Raw genomic sequence first — 14,094 nt, 5'->3', positions numbered from 1 at the left:
TCCTCCGCCGTCCGTGGCCGGGAAGCCGGGTGTCCAGGAGCCCTCCCGAGGCCCGCGATGTCGAAGGAAGCCGGGCAGAGCGAAGGGCCCTCGCAGGCCGGTGCGGTGACTGTCAGCGACATCCAGGAGCTCATGCGGCGGAAGGAGGAGATCGAGGCGCAGATCAAGGCCAACTATGACGTGCTGGAGAGCGTGAGTGTGGGCTCGGCGCTGCGTGGGCGGCGGGGGCCCCGGGGCCTCCGGACCGGCCCCTGGCCCGGGAGCCCTGGGGCCTGGTTCTGGGCTCAGCCTAGGAGCCGCGCTCTCTGGGGCCAGGGCGCCGCAAGGGCGGCCTCTGTCGGCCGCAGGCGGTGACAGCAGAAAAGGTGCGGCTGAGAATGGGTGAGCGTTAGCCCGGGGGGCGGCTGTCGTTCCGTGACCCTGTTAGCTGTGACATCTAGAGCTCAGGCTGTATTTAACCATGGCTGCGGGAAGGGTCCCGAGTGTTCTCACCACAAGGAAATGACAAGCGTTGGAGGGGACGGACCTGCCCCTCGCTCTGATTGGATCACTGTACATTGTATATACTTGCATGGGAACTCACATGGTGTCCTTAAGTGTGTACCACGATTGTGTATCAATTTAAAAATAGAATAAAACGGGGACCAGCAGGTGGCGTGGTGGTTAAGGCGCTGGACATTCCCCCATGGCTGACCACGGTTTGAATCCTGGACCTGGTAGCCTGCTTTCTCCATTTCTCTTTCTGTGTATCTCTCTCTGGTCAAATGAAAATAAATGAATGAATAAATAAAGTTAAATAAATAACTATTTAAAAAAATAGACTAAAACGGCCAGCAGGTGGTGTGGTGGCTAAAGTGGTTGAGATCCAGCGATCTCACATAGCTGACTCCATGGTTTGAGTCCTAGACCCAGCAGTTTGAAAAGCACGCCATGTGCACGTGTCCCCCAAATCCAGAGAGAATGGAGGAGAAGGGATTGTAGTTGTGGGCATCCCCCCATGGGGTGATTTCTCATTTTCCATTTCTTTCTGTCTCTCTCTGGGAAGTGCACTGAACCAAAAAATTAAAAAAAAAAAAAAACAAAGAAACCAACTAAGCACAGAGCTGCTGTCTAGTGAGGGTTTATGTAGCCTGTGTTTTACACTAATTAGCTCATGTCATCCTCAAGACAACCCTTTGAGGTGTGTGTTGTCATTTTCTCCACTTTAGGGGGAGGAAACTGAGCTGTTACCTAAACTTGCCTGATGTGTAGAGCTGGCGTGTTTGCAGAGTCAGGCGGTAAGCACGCCCACCACTGGGTGTTTACTGGGTGTCCCGTGTTTTCCTAACTACAATAGAAATCCTTTTTAAAAATAAAAATTGTTTACTTTTATTTATTATTAGTATTATTATTTAATTTGCTATAGGGCATGTGTACTCACCAAAGTGAGACAGACAGACAGAGAGAGAGGGAAAGTGAGGAAGCAAGGCTTCAGGTCCAAGACTCAAATCTGGCTGGCCATGTGGGAGTCCAGCACCTTAACCACCACACCATCTGCTGGCCCAACAAGAGAACTTCTTAAACTTAAGTGGAAATGACCTGGGGATTTAAAAAAAAAATTATTCATTTAATTTTATTTCTTAGTAGTAGTATTTTGAAATTTGGAATAGGGCACATGAGCTGATCAGAGAGAGACAGAGGGAAAGTGAGAAAGCAAATCACCACATCTGGAACTTGAACCCTGCTTGGCCATGTGGGAGTCCAGTGCCCCAACCGCTAGCCCCCAGGGATGTGTTGAAATGTAAGCTGTGGCTGGGGCAGAGGAATAGATCCTACGTTCTAGCAAACTTCCAGTGACGCTGGTACTGTTGTTAGAAGGACCACGCTTTGAGTGACAGGTAAGGCTCATTGTTTATTTTTTGCTTAGGGTGCATGCACTTGCTGGAGAGAGACAGAGACAGAGAGAGGGAATGTGATAAATCCCCGCCACCCCCTCTCTGTAAGTCCAGTCTCTGTTCTCCACTCACGCACATGTAGCATGTTTTCAGGCTGCCGGGTCGGGGACTTGAAACGTGGAGTCTTCCACGCAGGGTCCAGCCACCTTAACCCCCACACCACCTGCCGGCCCCCACTTTTTTTTTTTAAACAAGGGTCTTGGCTGTACTACCCCGGCTGGCCTTGAGCTCTTGATCCTCCAGCCTCAGTCCTTCAGAAACTGACATTACAGGTGGTGTCACCACACCAGGGTCATTATTGTTTTTTGTATAAGGAGGAAACTGAGGCCCCGAGTGGGCAGACACTGGCCTTGGTCACACGGTTAAGAAGTGACAGCCGTGGATCTGGTTCCCAGGCCTGTCCAGTCATGGAGCTGATCGCTTTTCTCATGCCACCCGGTGTAAAACCCCAGATCCGTCTGTGGGGGAAGAGTCGATTCATTCCTCCCAAATAGGGCAGGATGGATGCCTTGTGGGTGATGGGGGTCAGAGGGCGTGTCACTGGAGGCCAGGAGGCCACGTTGCGGGGTGCTGGCTATAGGCCTGAGTGTGGAGTGTATGTGTGTGTTATCATGATGTCTTCACAGCCTGCTAAAGGTGGTCTATGCCTGGATGCTCAGAAGGGGCAAGTCCCTTGCCGAAAGGCACAGGTGGGATTCAGACCTCTTGCCTGTTAGACCCAGACCCCGTGTGATCACGTAAACAGCCGGCAGCTTCTCAGGCTCCACTGTGCTGTCGCCAGCAGGGTGCTGTCTGCCCTTTCGTACTGTCATTCCTTTGGTCTTTTTCTTTAAGTTGACTTACTTTGTTATTTCCAGAACTTTATAGTAAAAGGAAGTTTTATAAATCCTCTGCTTATGAAAAATGGAAATCTCTCCCCTTAAATATTAGGTAAAAATGCTTATCTAGTTCATTGCTCTTGGCTAACTACTTGTTTGCTGAAGGCTTTAGGCCTGAAGTCTTGCTCTGTGTTTTTGTTTTTATTTATATATAAATATAAAAAAGTGGAGGGACCAGGGACCAGCAGTTGGCATAATAGCTATGTCGCTGGATTCCATGTAGTTGACCGTGGTTTGAATCCTGGACCCGGTGGCTTAAACACACACTGGGTGTGTGTGCGTGCGCGCCCAAGATCCTGAGAAGAGAATGGTAGAGAAGGGATTGCGGTGTGGCCATCCTCCTTGGTGGGTGATTTCTCACTTTCTGTCTCTGTCTGTCTCTGTCTTTCTGGCGAGTGCACGTGCCATATGGCAAAAACCTCTAAAAAAAAAAAGGATTAAAAATAAAAGCAGCACACATTTCATCATGCCTCAGAATACCTTAATATATCTTTATTTACCTAACCCTCCAGGGCACTCTTTAGTCTTCTAAGACTATATACCTGCATATTCTGGTGAGTGCACGTGCCCTGTAGCTTTTGGGGGTTGTCACTCCCTCCCAGCCTCCAGGGCCAGCAGCCAGGTGTCAGCTGCCTGTGGGGAGGAGCGTGTGGAGGGGTGGAGGAGGAGACTGGCCTTGGGGAATCTGTTCAAAGGAGGCTTTGGTTTTATCTGTTTTGCTCTAACTTCAAAAACGAAGACTGTGTTCATGCCTCACTTACGGGGTTAAAATTAATCCAGGGGCTGGTGGTGGCTCGGTGTGCAGCGCGACGCTTTGCCACGCAGGTCACGGGAAGCTTGCCAGTTTGCATTGTGTGTAGCCAGGCTCTGGGGCTGGCTGAGGCTGGGGTGGATCATGGGTGGCATCAACACCCATCAGGCATCGGGGGTGCTGTCTTTGTATCTGTCTCTGCCTGTCTGTCTGTCTCAATCATGGAAAAAAATTTTTAGAGAGATTTTTGCTATAGGGCATGTATGCTTACCAGAGAGACACGGAGCGACAGAAAGTGAGAAATCACTCTGGGGATGGCCACAGCACAGTCCCTTCTCCACTCTCTCGAGATCTTGGGCATGCACGCACATGTGCCCAGTGTGAGTTTGAAGCTGCTGGGTCTGGGACTTGAACTGCAGTCAACTACGTGGGAGTCCAACAATGTAACTATTACGGCGTCTGCTGGCCCTGGAATAAATACATGTTAAAAAAATCAATGAAAAGTTAATGTGAGGGCCAGCTCTGTGGCCTGGTGGTTAAAGGAGCCAGATCCCGAATGGGCAGCTTTGTGGTTTGAACTCTGGCCCTAGCAGCTTGAGAAACACACCAGGCCTGTGCGCGCATTACCCAAGTCCTGACAGAATGGGGAAATGGAGGACAAGGGGTTGCAGGCCACCATTCCCCACGGGAGGTGCTTTCTTCCCTCCCTCTGCCTCCCTCTCTGTTTCTCTTTGGTGAGTGCTGGCACCCCTGACAAAGGAAAAAAATGAGAAAAGAAGATGGTGTCCCCCCAGAGAGGAGCTGCGCAGGTGTGGGTGAGGTGCCCGGTCGGCGCCCAGTGGGCTGGAGGTGGCAGTTCTTGTCTGCCGCCTTTCTTACGGCTGAAGGAAGAGGGTGGGGCAGAGGGTCCTGTGTTCTGCCTGTGAAATCTTTCTGACCACGTTTCTTCCCTCCAGCAAAAGGGCGTTGGGATGAGCGAGCCCCTGGTGGACTGCGAGGGCTACCCGCGCGCAGACGTGGACCTGTACCAAGTCCGCACCGCGAGGCACAACGTGGTCTGTGAGTGGCGCCCTGGCGGTGGGGGGTGAATGACGTCACCGGCATTTGATGTTCTGTCTCCTAGTTTACAGTTTATGCCTGACAGATGACTGCAGACTTAGTGGCCTAACACAGCACAAACAGGGCCTGCAGGTGGCGCAGAGGTTAAGGCAGCTGGATCCCACGTGGCCGACTCTGTGGTTCGAGTCCCGGACCCAGTGGCTTGAAAATAATTTCTCACTTTACCTCTGTCTGTCTCTGGCAAGCACATGTGCCCTAAAGTAAAACTCAAAACAGAGACTACAGATGTATGGGCCAGCCGGTGGCATAGTGGTGACATCGGGCTCTGATGCTGAAAGCGCCTGGAGGGGACCTGAGTTCATGTCCGAGGCCTCCCAGACACGCGGGGTCCTGCCCGCGCATGAGTCCTGGGCTGCCCGCGCTGGGGGGGGTCACTGCATGGGGACCCGCGGGAGGGCCTCTCTGCCTCCGCCTCTTCCCATCCATCTCTTTCATGGAAGAAAGGATGGATAAATGAAAACACACAATATGTATCTTGCGGCTCTGGAGGTGACACATCCCAGCTGGTCTCCCTGGACTGAAATCAGGATGTCAGCAGGTGGACCAGCAGGTGGGGGGATGGTTATGTCAGTCGACACAGTTCGCGTCCTGGACCCAGTGGCTTATAACTCAGGCCAGGGGCCGGCAGGTGGCGTGGTGGTTAAGGGTACTTGTCTCCCACATGGCTAACCAAAGTTCAAGTCCCGGACCTGTTGTTTGCTTTCTCACCCCCCACTCTGTCCCTTTCTGGTCAAATTAAAAATAAATAAATAAATAAAGTTAAATAAAATAATTCTTTAAAACAAAACAAAACAACTCAGGCTGGGTGTGTGTGTACCCGAGATCCCGGGAGGAGAAGGGATTGCGGCGCGGCCAGTTTCTCTGTCTCGTGGGTGAGCACACATGCTCTATAGCAAAAATCTCAACAACAACACAGATTGACAGCAGGGCTGCTCCTTCTGGGGGCTCTCAGGGGTGTGGGGGCTCTCAGCGGGCGGGGACCTGCTTCCTCTTCTCTCCAGCCACTGGAGGCCACACGTTCCTGGGCTCCTGGCCCTCACTCAGCTTAAAAGCCGGGAGTCACACCGTCCAGCCTCAGCTCTGCCATCTCAGCTCTTTCTCTGGCCTCCCTGCCTCCCTCTCTCAGTTATAAGGACACCTGTGATGACGCCGTGCCACCTGGATACCCCAGGACTGACTCTCCCCCTCAGGGTCTGGAACTTAGTCACATCAGCAGGGCCTTAAGTCCTGCGAGGTTGCACATACGCAGGCCGCGGGCTCCCTGGTCTGGGGATCGGGACACGGACATCTCTGAGAGGCGCGTCCTCGCCCTGTCACTGGCAGGCAGTGGCGGTCTCACTTGGAGCCGTACGAGAAGGGAATCGCCCATGTCTTCCTGTAATGACTGCCCTCTAACCTGCGTGAGCCTCGACTCTGTGCAGTGCATCTGGTGCGAGGCGTGCTTTTTACCCTGGGGTACAGCTTCGTGGGGCATCACTGGTCTTGACGATCTCAGGGAAGCATTTGGCTGTTACATGGAAACAAGTAGGAAGACACAGAGTAGGGGAAACCGTGCTGAGAAGCTCAGGCTTCAGGGAACTCTGGGCTTTCAGCCAAAGCTCTGGACTGCAGAGTTGCAGCCCACCGCCTCTGCAGCCAGGAGACCTCGGGGGACTCAGACGTGCCGGGCTACAGGGCAAGGGGGGCACTAACCTCATACCCTCCCGGTGGTCGGTCTGGCCTTCCGACACCGTCAGTCGTCTGTTCCTGCGTCCCTAACTCGGAGCTCTAGCAGTGTCACGTGCTATGTTCTGTCTTCATTCAAGTAGAGCCCTGTGTGTACGTGAGACCTCACGAGGGTGGGAGAAGAGGGCCTCCGCAGGGTCGTCCCCGTCTCCTGGGCCTGCCGCCCACAGATCTTGGGCTCTTAGCACATGCCTGACGTGTTTTGGATGGACAGGGCCAGGGATTCGAACTGTGGTCCCCACATGGGATCCAGCTGCTTTCGAGCAGCATGTCGCTGCTGCTCCTTAGAGCCGGCCTGTACTCAGTACATTGTCAACCACGTGCATGTTGATTTCTGGGCTTCTTACTCTGTCCCACTGCTCTGTTCTCGGGTGCTAATATCACACTGCCTCCGTGACTCTCCCGGTCAAGGATCTGAGGGAGCAGACCGGCAGGTGGCCTGGTGGCTAAGGCGCTGGACTCCCATGTGGCCTGGACCTGGCGGCTGGCTTTCTCCTTTCCTTGCTCTCACTGTCTCTCTCTCGTGAGCACGCATGCCCTAAAGCAAAGTAAGAAATAAGGTTTAGATTTTACAAAAAGAAGAGTCTGGAGCAGTTCCTCCTTATCGATCTCTGTCAGAAAACCACGCTCGCAAGCTGGTCTCACAGGAACAGTGTCAGACATGCGCCAGGAGGATAGTACGGAGGGTCTTCTCCGCCCTCTGCAGGCCTCATGTTCCTCAGTGTGTTTGTCACAGCTGCGAGTGTGTCTTGTGGAAGAGACTTGAGGAGCACCTTGTCCGATTCCGTCATCTCTGGGGTCTCAGCCAGGATGGTGCCCGCCGCACTTGGGAAGCCGTCCCTGACTCCCCAGACGCGCACGTCAGGTCCCCCGGCCGGGCGGCCCTGCAGCCGTCACCGTCACCAGGCGTTAACGGTGGTTGCCTGTGCTGGTCCCTCGCTAGACGGCAAGCTTCCTGAGATAGGTCCTCTGCCTGTCCCAGACTGGGCTGGGCCCCTGGCCAAGGCCTGGCGTGTCACAGGGAGTGACGGGGAGCCCCCAACCTCAGCGTCTCCCTTGGATCTCATCCCAGGCTTGCAGAATGATCACAAGGCGGTGATGAAGCAGGTGGAGGAGGCCCTGCACCAGCTGCACGCTCGCGACAAGGAGAAGCAGGCCCGGGACATGGCCGAGGCCCACGAGGAGGCCAGGAGCCGCAGACTGGCCCACAGTGAGACCCACAGCCCTCTGCAGGCCTTCGCCAAAGTGAACAGCGTCAGCCCCAGCTCCCCAGCCAGCATCGCGGTAATCCGGAGCCCCCACCGGGGCCCCTGTGGTCAGGCAGCCTGAGGGTGGTGTTAGGGGGAGCGGTGTGGATGAGGCCCACACTCTCTAGCTGCAGCTCTGAAGTCACTTACTCCATGGACAAACACTGACCAAAGCCAGCTTCGAGGGCAGGGTCGGGGCTTGGGAGAGGACCCAGCCCCTACTGCCAGTGAGCTGGCGGGGGACCTGTTCCTGGTGACAGCTAAGACACACAGAGGTGGTGAATGTCCCGAGAGAGAAGTGGATCTCTCCTGGAGGCTTGCTTTAGCAGGGTGAAGAGGGACTGCTGGAGGCCCGTTGCCAGGGCTGTTATGTACCTTACTGGTACGTTACATTCAAGTGTGACAGTTTGGGGGCTGGCAGGTGGCATGGTGGTTAAGGCACTGGACTCCCATGGTCAACCACGGTTTGAATCCCGGACTCATTGGCTTCAAAATCATGCTGGGCACATGTGCATGCCCAAAATCCTGACAGGAGAATGGAGGAGAAGGGACTGTGGTGTAGTCACTCCCCCACCCCTAGAGGGGTGGTTCTCTCTGTCTCTCTCTCTCTGTCTCTCTGGCAAGCACATATGCCCTATGGCAAAAACCAAAAAAAAAAAAAAAAAGAAAGAAAAAAGAAATGAAAAGTTTTATTGAGATTTAATTCACATTCAACAAAATGTGCCCATTTTAAAGTGTACAGTTTAGGGGCTTTTAGTAAATCCACAGAATATTTTTCATTATCTTAGTAAGAAATTCTGTGCTGATTATCCAGCCCTCCCCACAACCTCTTTTTTTTTTGGAGAGGTTTTTGCTATAGGGTGTGTGCACTTACCCGACAGACAGAGCGAGACAGAGACCGAAAGCGAGAAATCACCCCCCATGGGGGATGGCCATGCCACACTCCCTTCTCCTCCATTCTCCTCTCGGGATCTTGGGCACGCACGCATACACGCCCGGCGTGAGTTTTAAGCCACCAGGTTCAGGACACGAACTGTGGTCAACTACATGGGAGTCCAGCAGCATAGCCATTATGCTAACTGCTGGTCCTTTCCCCACAGCCTCTTTCGTCCCCCAGTCTCTGGAAGCCCCCAATCTGCTTTTTAATTTTTAAAAATTATTTTATTTAAATTTATTTATTTAGACCAGAGAAGGACAGAGTGAGAGAGAGGGAAAGTGAGAAAGCAAGCCGCCAGGTCCAGGACTCAAACCGTAGTCATCCATGTGGGAGTCCAGCGCCTTAACCACCATGCCACCTGCTGGTCCTCCCAGTCTGCTTTTGGCATGGATAGAATTTACCTTTTTTTTTTTTCTTTTTTTTAAGAGAGAGAATTTTGCTATAGGATGTGTGCGCTTGCCGGAGAGACAGAGCAAAACAGAGAGACGGAAAGTGAGAAATCACCCCCCCAAGGGGAGTGACCACGCTGCAATCCCTTCTCCTCCATTCTCCTCCTGGGGTTTTGGGCACACACGCACATACGCCCGGCGTGAGTTTTAGGTCGCTAGGTCCGGGACTTGAACTATGGTCGACTGTGTGGGGGTCTAAGATATGTAACCATTACACCATCTGTTGGTCCCTGTGTGGATAGAGTTTACCTATTCAAACATCCCACATGAAGAGATCATATCCTACATAGTCTTTTATGACTTGCTTCTTTCAGTAGCAAACGTTTTCAGGTCCATTCCTGTTGGAGCAGGTATCTGTATACACTTCATTCCTTTTTATGGCCAAATAATGTTCCATAGCATGGATCTGCCACAGTTTATCTGTTTGTTAATGAACATTTGAATTGTTTCTGCTTCTTGGCTGTTAGGACTAATGTTGCTTTGGACATTCTTGTACAAGTTTGTGTGTGGACACAGCTTTACATTTAACCACAGCCACCTTCAGAGCAGGTGCTAATGTTCACCCCATTTTACCCATGTGGAAAGGCTTCAAGGCCTCAAGTAACTTGTGTCAGGACCCAGAGCGCCTAACAGGTGGAATCAGGGCCTGAATTCAGTTTGTGGGGTTTTTTTTGAATTATTTAATTTTATTTATTATTATTGTTTTACTTTGCTACAGGACACACACACTCACCAGAGAGAGACAGAGAGAGAGAGAAAGCAAGCCACCAGGTCCAGGACTGAACCACAGTTGGCCCATATGGGAATCCAGCACCTTAACTACCACACCACCTGCTGGCCCCAATCCTGCCGATCTTAAATGATCATAAGGCTGATTCACATACAGGTTCTAGGCCAGCTGGTGGCATGGTGGTTAAGGCGACTGGATCCCACATGACTGCACGGTTCAGCTTGAAAAACATGCTGGGTACATACCTGAGAGGGGAATGGAGGAAAAGGGGGGTGTTTAGTCTCTCTCTCTCTCTAGTGAGTGCACATGCCCTATAGCAAAATTAAAAAACAAAACACTGAAAACCACATACGTGCTCCACTCCATTTTATCCGCTGCCACGCTCACAGCCCTAGCTCAGTGCTGTCGGCCGGCGGAGATATCGTTGCTCTGTGTGCTTCGATCCCGGAACAGGAGGGTTACTTTGCTCCTTGGCCAGCCTCGTGCCTATGGCTCCTGGTTTGGGGGCTTCTAGGGCGATTGTTCATCTTCTCTGAATTTTGACCATTGAATAAAGTGGGCCCAGACCTGCCTTGACCCTGGGTCAGGACGCCAAAGAGCAGCATTTGGTCTTTCCCAAGATCCGCAACATCCCCACAACCACCAGCTAGCGACACTGGGCGCCTGTTCCCAGGTCTTCCTGAGAAGGAGGCCGGAGGAGGCGGCGGTTACCCAGGGCTGACTCCCCGAGTGAGGCGTCTGGCTCCCTGACTGCTCTGCTGGGAGCCCGCTGAGGTTCTCGGTGTCCATGCTGAGCTGGGTAACGCAGGGGCGAGGCCAGGAAGTTTGTCTGACTGCTGGCCTCTAGCCTGCCTGTCCATTTTCTCTCCTCTCCTCAGGGTCTGCAGGTGGACGATGAGATCGTGGAGTTCGGCTCGGTGAACACCCAGAACTTCCAGTCCCTGCACGGCCTTGGCAGTGTGGTGCAGCACAGCGAGGGGGTGAGAGGGTGCGGGAGGTGCCGGTGCGAGGTCAGGGCGCCGCGGTTTGGTGTCCGGGGAGGACCCACTCCTGGCTCTCGGGTGGCGCCTTCTGGCCATGTCCTCACCTGGTGGAAGGAGAGGGAGTACTCTGGGGCCTCGTAGAAGGGCACTAACCACGCTCATGGAGGAGCCTCCCTCACCACCTGGTCACTTTCCAGAGGGCCCGCCTCCTAATGCCAACATATTGAGGGTTAGGGTTTCTTTTTCTTTTTAAAATTTACCAGAGGGTATATGTGTTTGCTGGAGAGAGGGAGAGAGAGAAAGTGGGAAAGAACCCCACAGAGCGGATGATCATGCTGAAACCCTTTCTCCTCTGTTCTCATCTCGGGATTTTGGGCGCGTGCACACACAAGCCCAGCCTGTCGTTGAAGCAGGTGTGGGACTCAAACTGCAGTCCGTCATGTGGATCCACTGCCTTAACCACCGTGCCACCTGGCTGCCCTAGCTACGGGTTTTTAATCTGCCTTTTCTAAGCATTCTTTGCTTCTTTGTAGACCTGTAAGTCCTTTACAAAAGTAGTCATTCGGCATTCATAAGCGAACAGAACGTGTTCTTCGGACGAAGTTTCACGGGAAGTCCATTATCACAGACAGAGGCTGAGCTACCGTGGGTGGGCCTGAGGCGTCGGCTGCGTTACGAGCCAGAGACTGCCTGGCCTCAGCCTCATCCCCTCGTGGGCCGGGATCCTCATGGAACCAGATCCCAGCTTGAGAACCAAGGATCTGGCTTTTCATTGCTTGTCCTCTGAATTTTTTTAAAAACCCCAAAGATAGCATTGTGTTGTTAGATATTTAGGTAGTTTCCAGTTTTGTGGACACCTGGAGATGAATACTTGTGTAGATACATTATTTTAAGAGTTATTTAATTTTATTTATAATCATCATAATTATTATTATTTTTAAATTTGCCATAGGGTATGCACACTCACCAGAGAGCGGGAGAAAGTGAGAAAGCAAGCCGCCAGGTCTGGGACTTGAACTGTGGTCGACCATGTGGAAGTCCAGTGCCTTAACCACCGTGCTACCTGCTGGCCCCCAAATCTCTGTTCTCTCTCTCTCTCTTTTTGAAATAAGGTCTTGTTGTAGTGCCCAGGCTAGCTTTGAACCCATGGTCCTCCTTCCTCAGCCTCCCGAGTAGTTGGGATTCCAGGTGCACCCACCACGCCCAGCTTTCTCCTTCTTTAGATAACTTTCTTTTCTTTTAAAAAATGTTTGCCAGGGGGTGCATACGCTAGCCAAAAAGACGAGCGGGGGAGAGCGGGAGAAAGCACCCTCCCTGGGGTGTGGTCACACCAGTCCCTCCTCTCCACTTCCGCGTCCCGTTGGGGTTTGGGGACGGGAGCATGAGGGCTTGGCATGCTTTTCACGCCGCCAGGTCCAGGGCTCGAACCAGGTAGTTGCCATGTGGGGTCCGGTTCTCTAAGCCTCCAGGTCTTGGGCTGGCACTGTTTTTTTTTTTTTTTTTTTCCTTAATTGCCAGAGAACAATATTTGGATTTTGAATTTATAAACAATTCCAGAATGAACACCTGTTCATGTATCATTGTTCTTTTGTAAAATAGATGTTTTTGAGTGCCAGAGGGCATGTGTTTGCTCACCAGAGAGAACAAGACCGGGATCAGCCCCGTGGAGTGCGGTCCCTTCTCTTTCGTTACTCCGTCCTGTCAGGATTTGGGGCATGCACGTACACATGCTCAGGCGCTTTTTAAGCCAGGCTGGGATTTGAACCTTGGCTGGCCATGTGGGATCTAGCTCCCTAAACCACTAGGCCATGGGACTGTCCTGTAAAATGTATCTTGTATGGACCTTTTAAAGATTTTGGGGGGGACAAGTGGTTTCTTCAGGAAGGTGACCCCGAACTTCGAGACCACTAGCTGTAGGACCACCCCATGCTGGCCAACTGCAGGATGATGCTTAAGACAAAACTCTTTGGGGCCAGCAGGTGGCAGGGTGGTTAAGGTGCTGGACTCTTACATGACAGACCGTGGTTCAAGTCCCGGACCTGGTGGCTTACTTTCTCATTTTTCCTCTCTCTCTGGTGAGCGTGTGTGCCCAATAGCAAATTAAAAAATAATAAATACTTATTTAAAAAAAAAAAAAAAGACAAAACTCCTTGCCAATCCAACGGGTGAAAATTGGCATCTCTGGCCCAGCCACGGGGCATAGGCATTAGCGCACAGTCCCGCAGGGCTGGAGACCGAGCCGGTGTGCATGTACTCTGAGTCCTGGCTGGGCAGAGGCCAGGGGAAGGAACTACGATGTGGGAGCCCCTGTGGAGGCTGCCTCTCTGTCTCTGCCGTGGCATAGAAAAGTGAGAGCAGCATCTCAGCCTGCATGTCTTTGCTTCTATGAGTGAAATGAGCGTGTTTTCTTTTCAGAAGCCCCTGAACGTGACCGTGATGCGTAGAGGGGAGAGACACCAGCTTAGACTCGTTCCAACACGCTGGGCGGGGAAAGGCCTGCTGGGGTAAGGTACCCGCTGGGTCCATTCACACACTGAACTGGGGCAGGCGAGCTGGGGGTCGGGGGCAGTGGTGGGAATGCCCAGCAGGTGCAGGACGGGTGATGCCAGGGTAGGAGGGAACTGCAGGTGTGGAGGGGAGGGAGCCCTGGCTCTCTCCTGAGCCAGGGGCTCTTTCACTAACTGGGCATTCGCTTGGTAAGAATGAAGGCACAGGCACGCAGGCGGGAGGCACAGCGGCCCGCTCCTGGCTGTCCTGGACGGAGCTGACTTGGGCCTTGCCGTTCCCTTTCTCTTTCAGCTGCAACATTATCCCTCTGCAGAGATGATCGTTCCTGGGGAAGAGCCACAGGACGGCGTCTTCCCTGGCCTGGACTCAGATCTAGTGGGGTTTGCTTGTTTTTCCTTAATCCCTGAAGCACACGGATCTGGAAGAGGCCGGAAACCTGGACTCGCAGCTGGTGGCGTCACCGTGGGCTCCTGCGTAACCCCCAGGCGAGGGCATTGCTGAGAGCCCGACATGAGCTTGGCGTCTTTGTGAGCTGCGCCGTGGCCCTGCGTGGAGACTCTCAGACTGTGGGAGTTATCCTGACGGGCGCTGACGGGACTTTATTCTTCCAGGAAATATTTTTCCCCAAATAAACACATTTTTACATTGCCGACATGGCCGTGTTGTCACCCCAGCTGAATTTCTTATGAGCCTCTCACACCAAAGCTTAGACACAGGCCGGAACATCCTCACAGAGGACTGGGCAGAGCCAGATTGCGTGAAGTCAAAACCTGGTCAGCAGCATTCTTGGCGCCGAGGCATTGCTGCTGTGGGCAGGAACTTGCCCAGTACTG

The 14,094-nt window shown here is 52.8% G+C and overlaps 1 protein-coding gene across 1 annotated transcript; it reads left to right on the top strand.

Annotated features, from left to right (window-relative positions):
* The first annotated feature begins 6 nt into the window (after positions 1 to 6).
* Positions 7 to 14,094, top strand: PSMD9 (proteasome 26S subunit, non-ATPase 9). The gene is made up of 6 exons (XM_006149288.3): positions 7 to 192; positions 4,520 to 4,622; positions 7,480 to 7,691; positions 10,649 to 10,750; positions 13,169 to 13,257; positions 13,553 to 14,094. Exons 1-6 carry the CDS (start codon positions 58 to 60, stop codon positions 13,578 to 13,580), a joined length of 669 nt encoding a protein of 222 aa, XP_006149350.1. The 5' UTR covers positions 7 to 57; the 3' UTR covers positions 13,581 to 14,094.

This window comes from Tupaia chinensis, unplaced genomic scaffold, assembly GCF_000334495.1.
Source record: "Tupaia chinensis unplaced genomic scaffold, TupChi_1.0 Scaffold000258_1, whole genome shotgun sequence".
Taxonomy (NCBI): Eukaryota; Metazoa; Chordata; class Mammalia; order Scandentia; family Tupaiidae; genus Tupaia; species Tupaia belangeri.
Note: the sequence above shows the minus strand (reverse complement) of the source record. Positions and strands in the feature narration are given on the sequence as shown.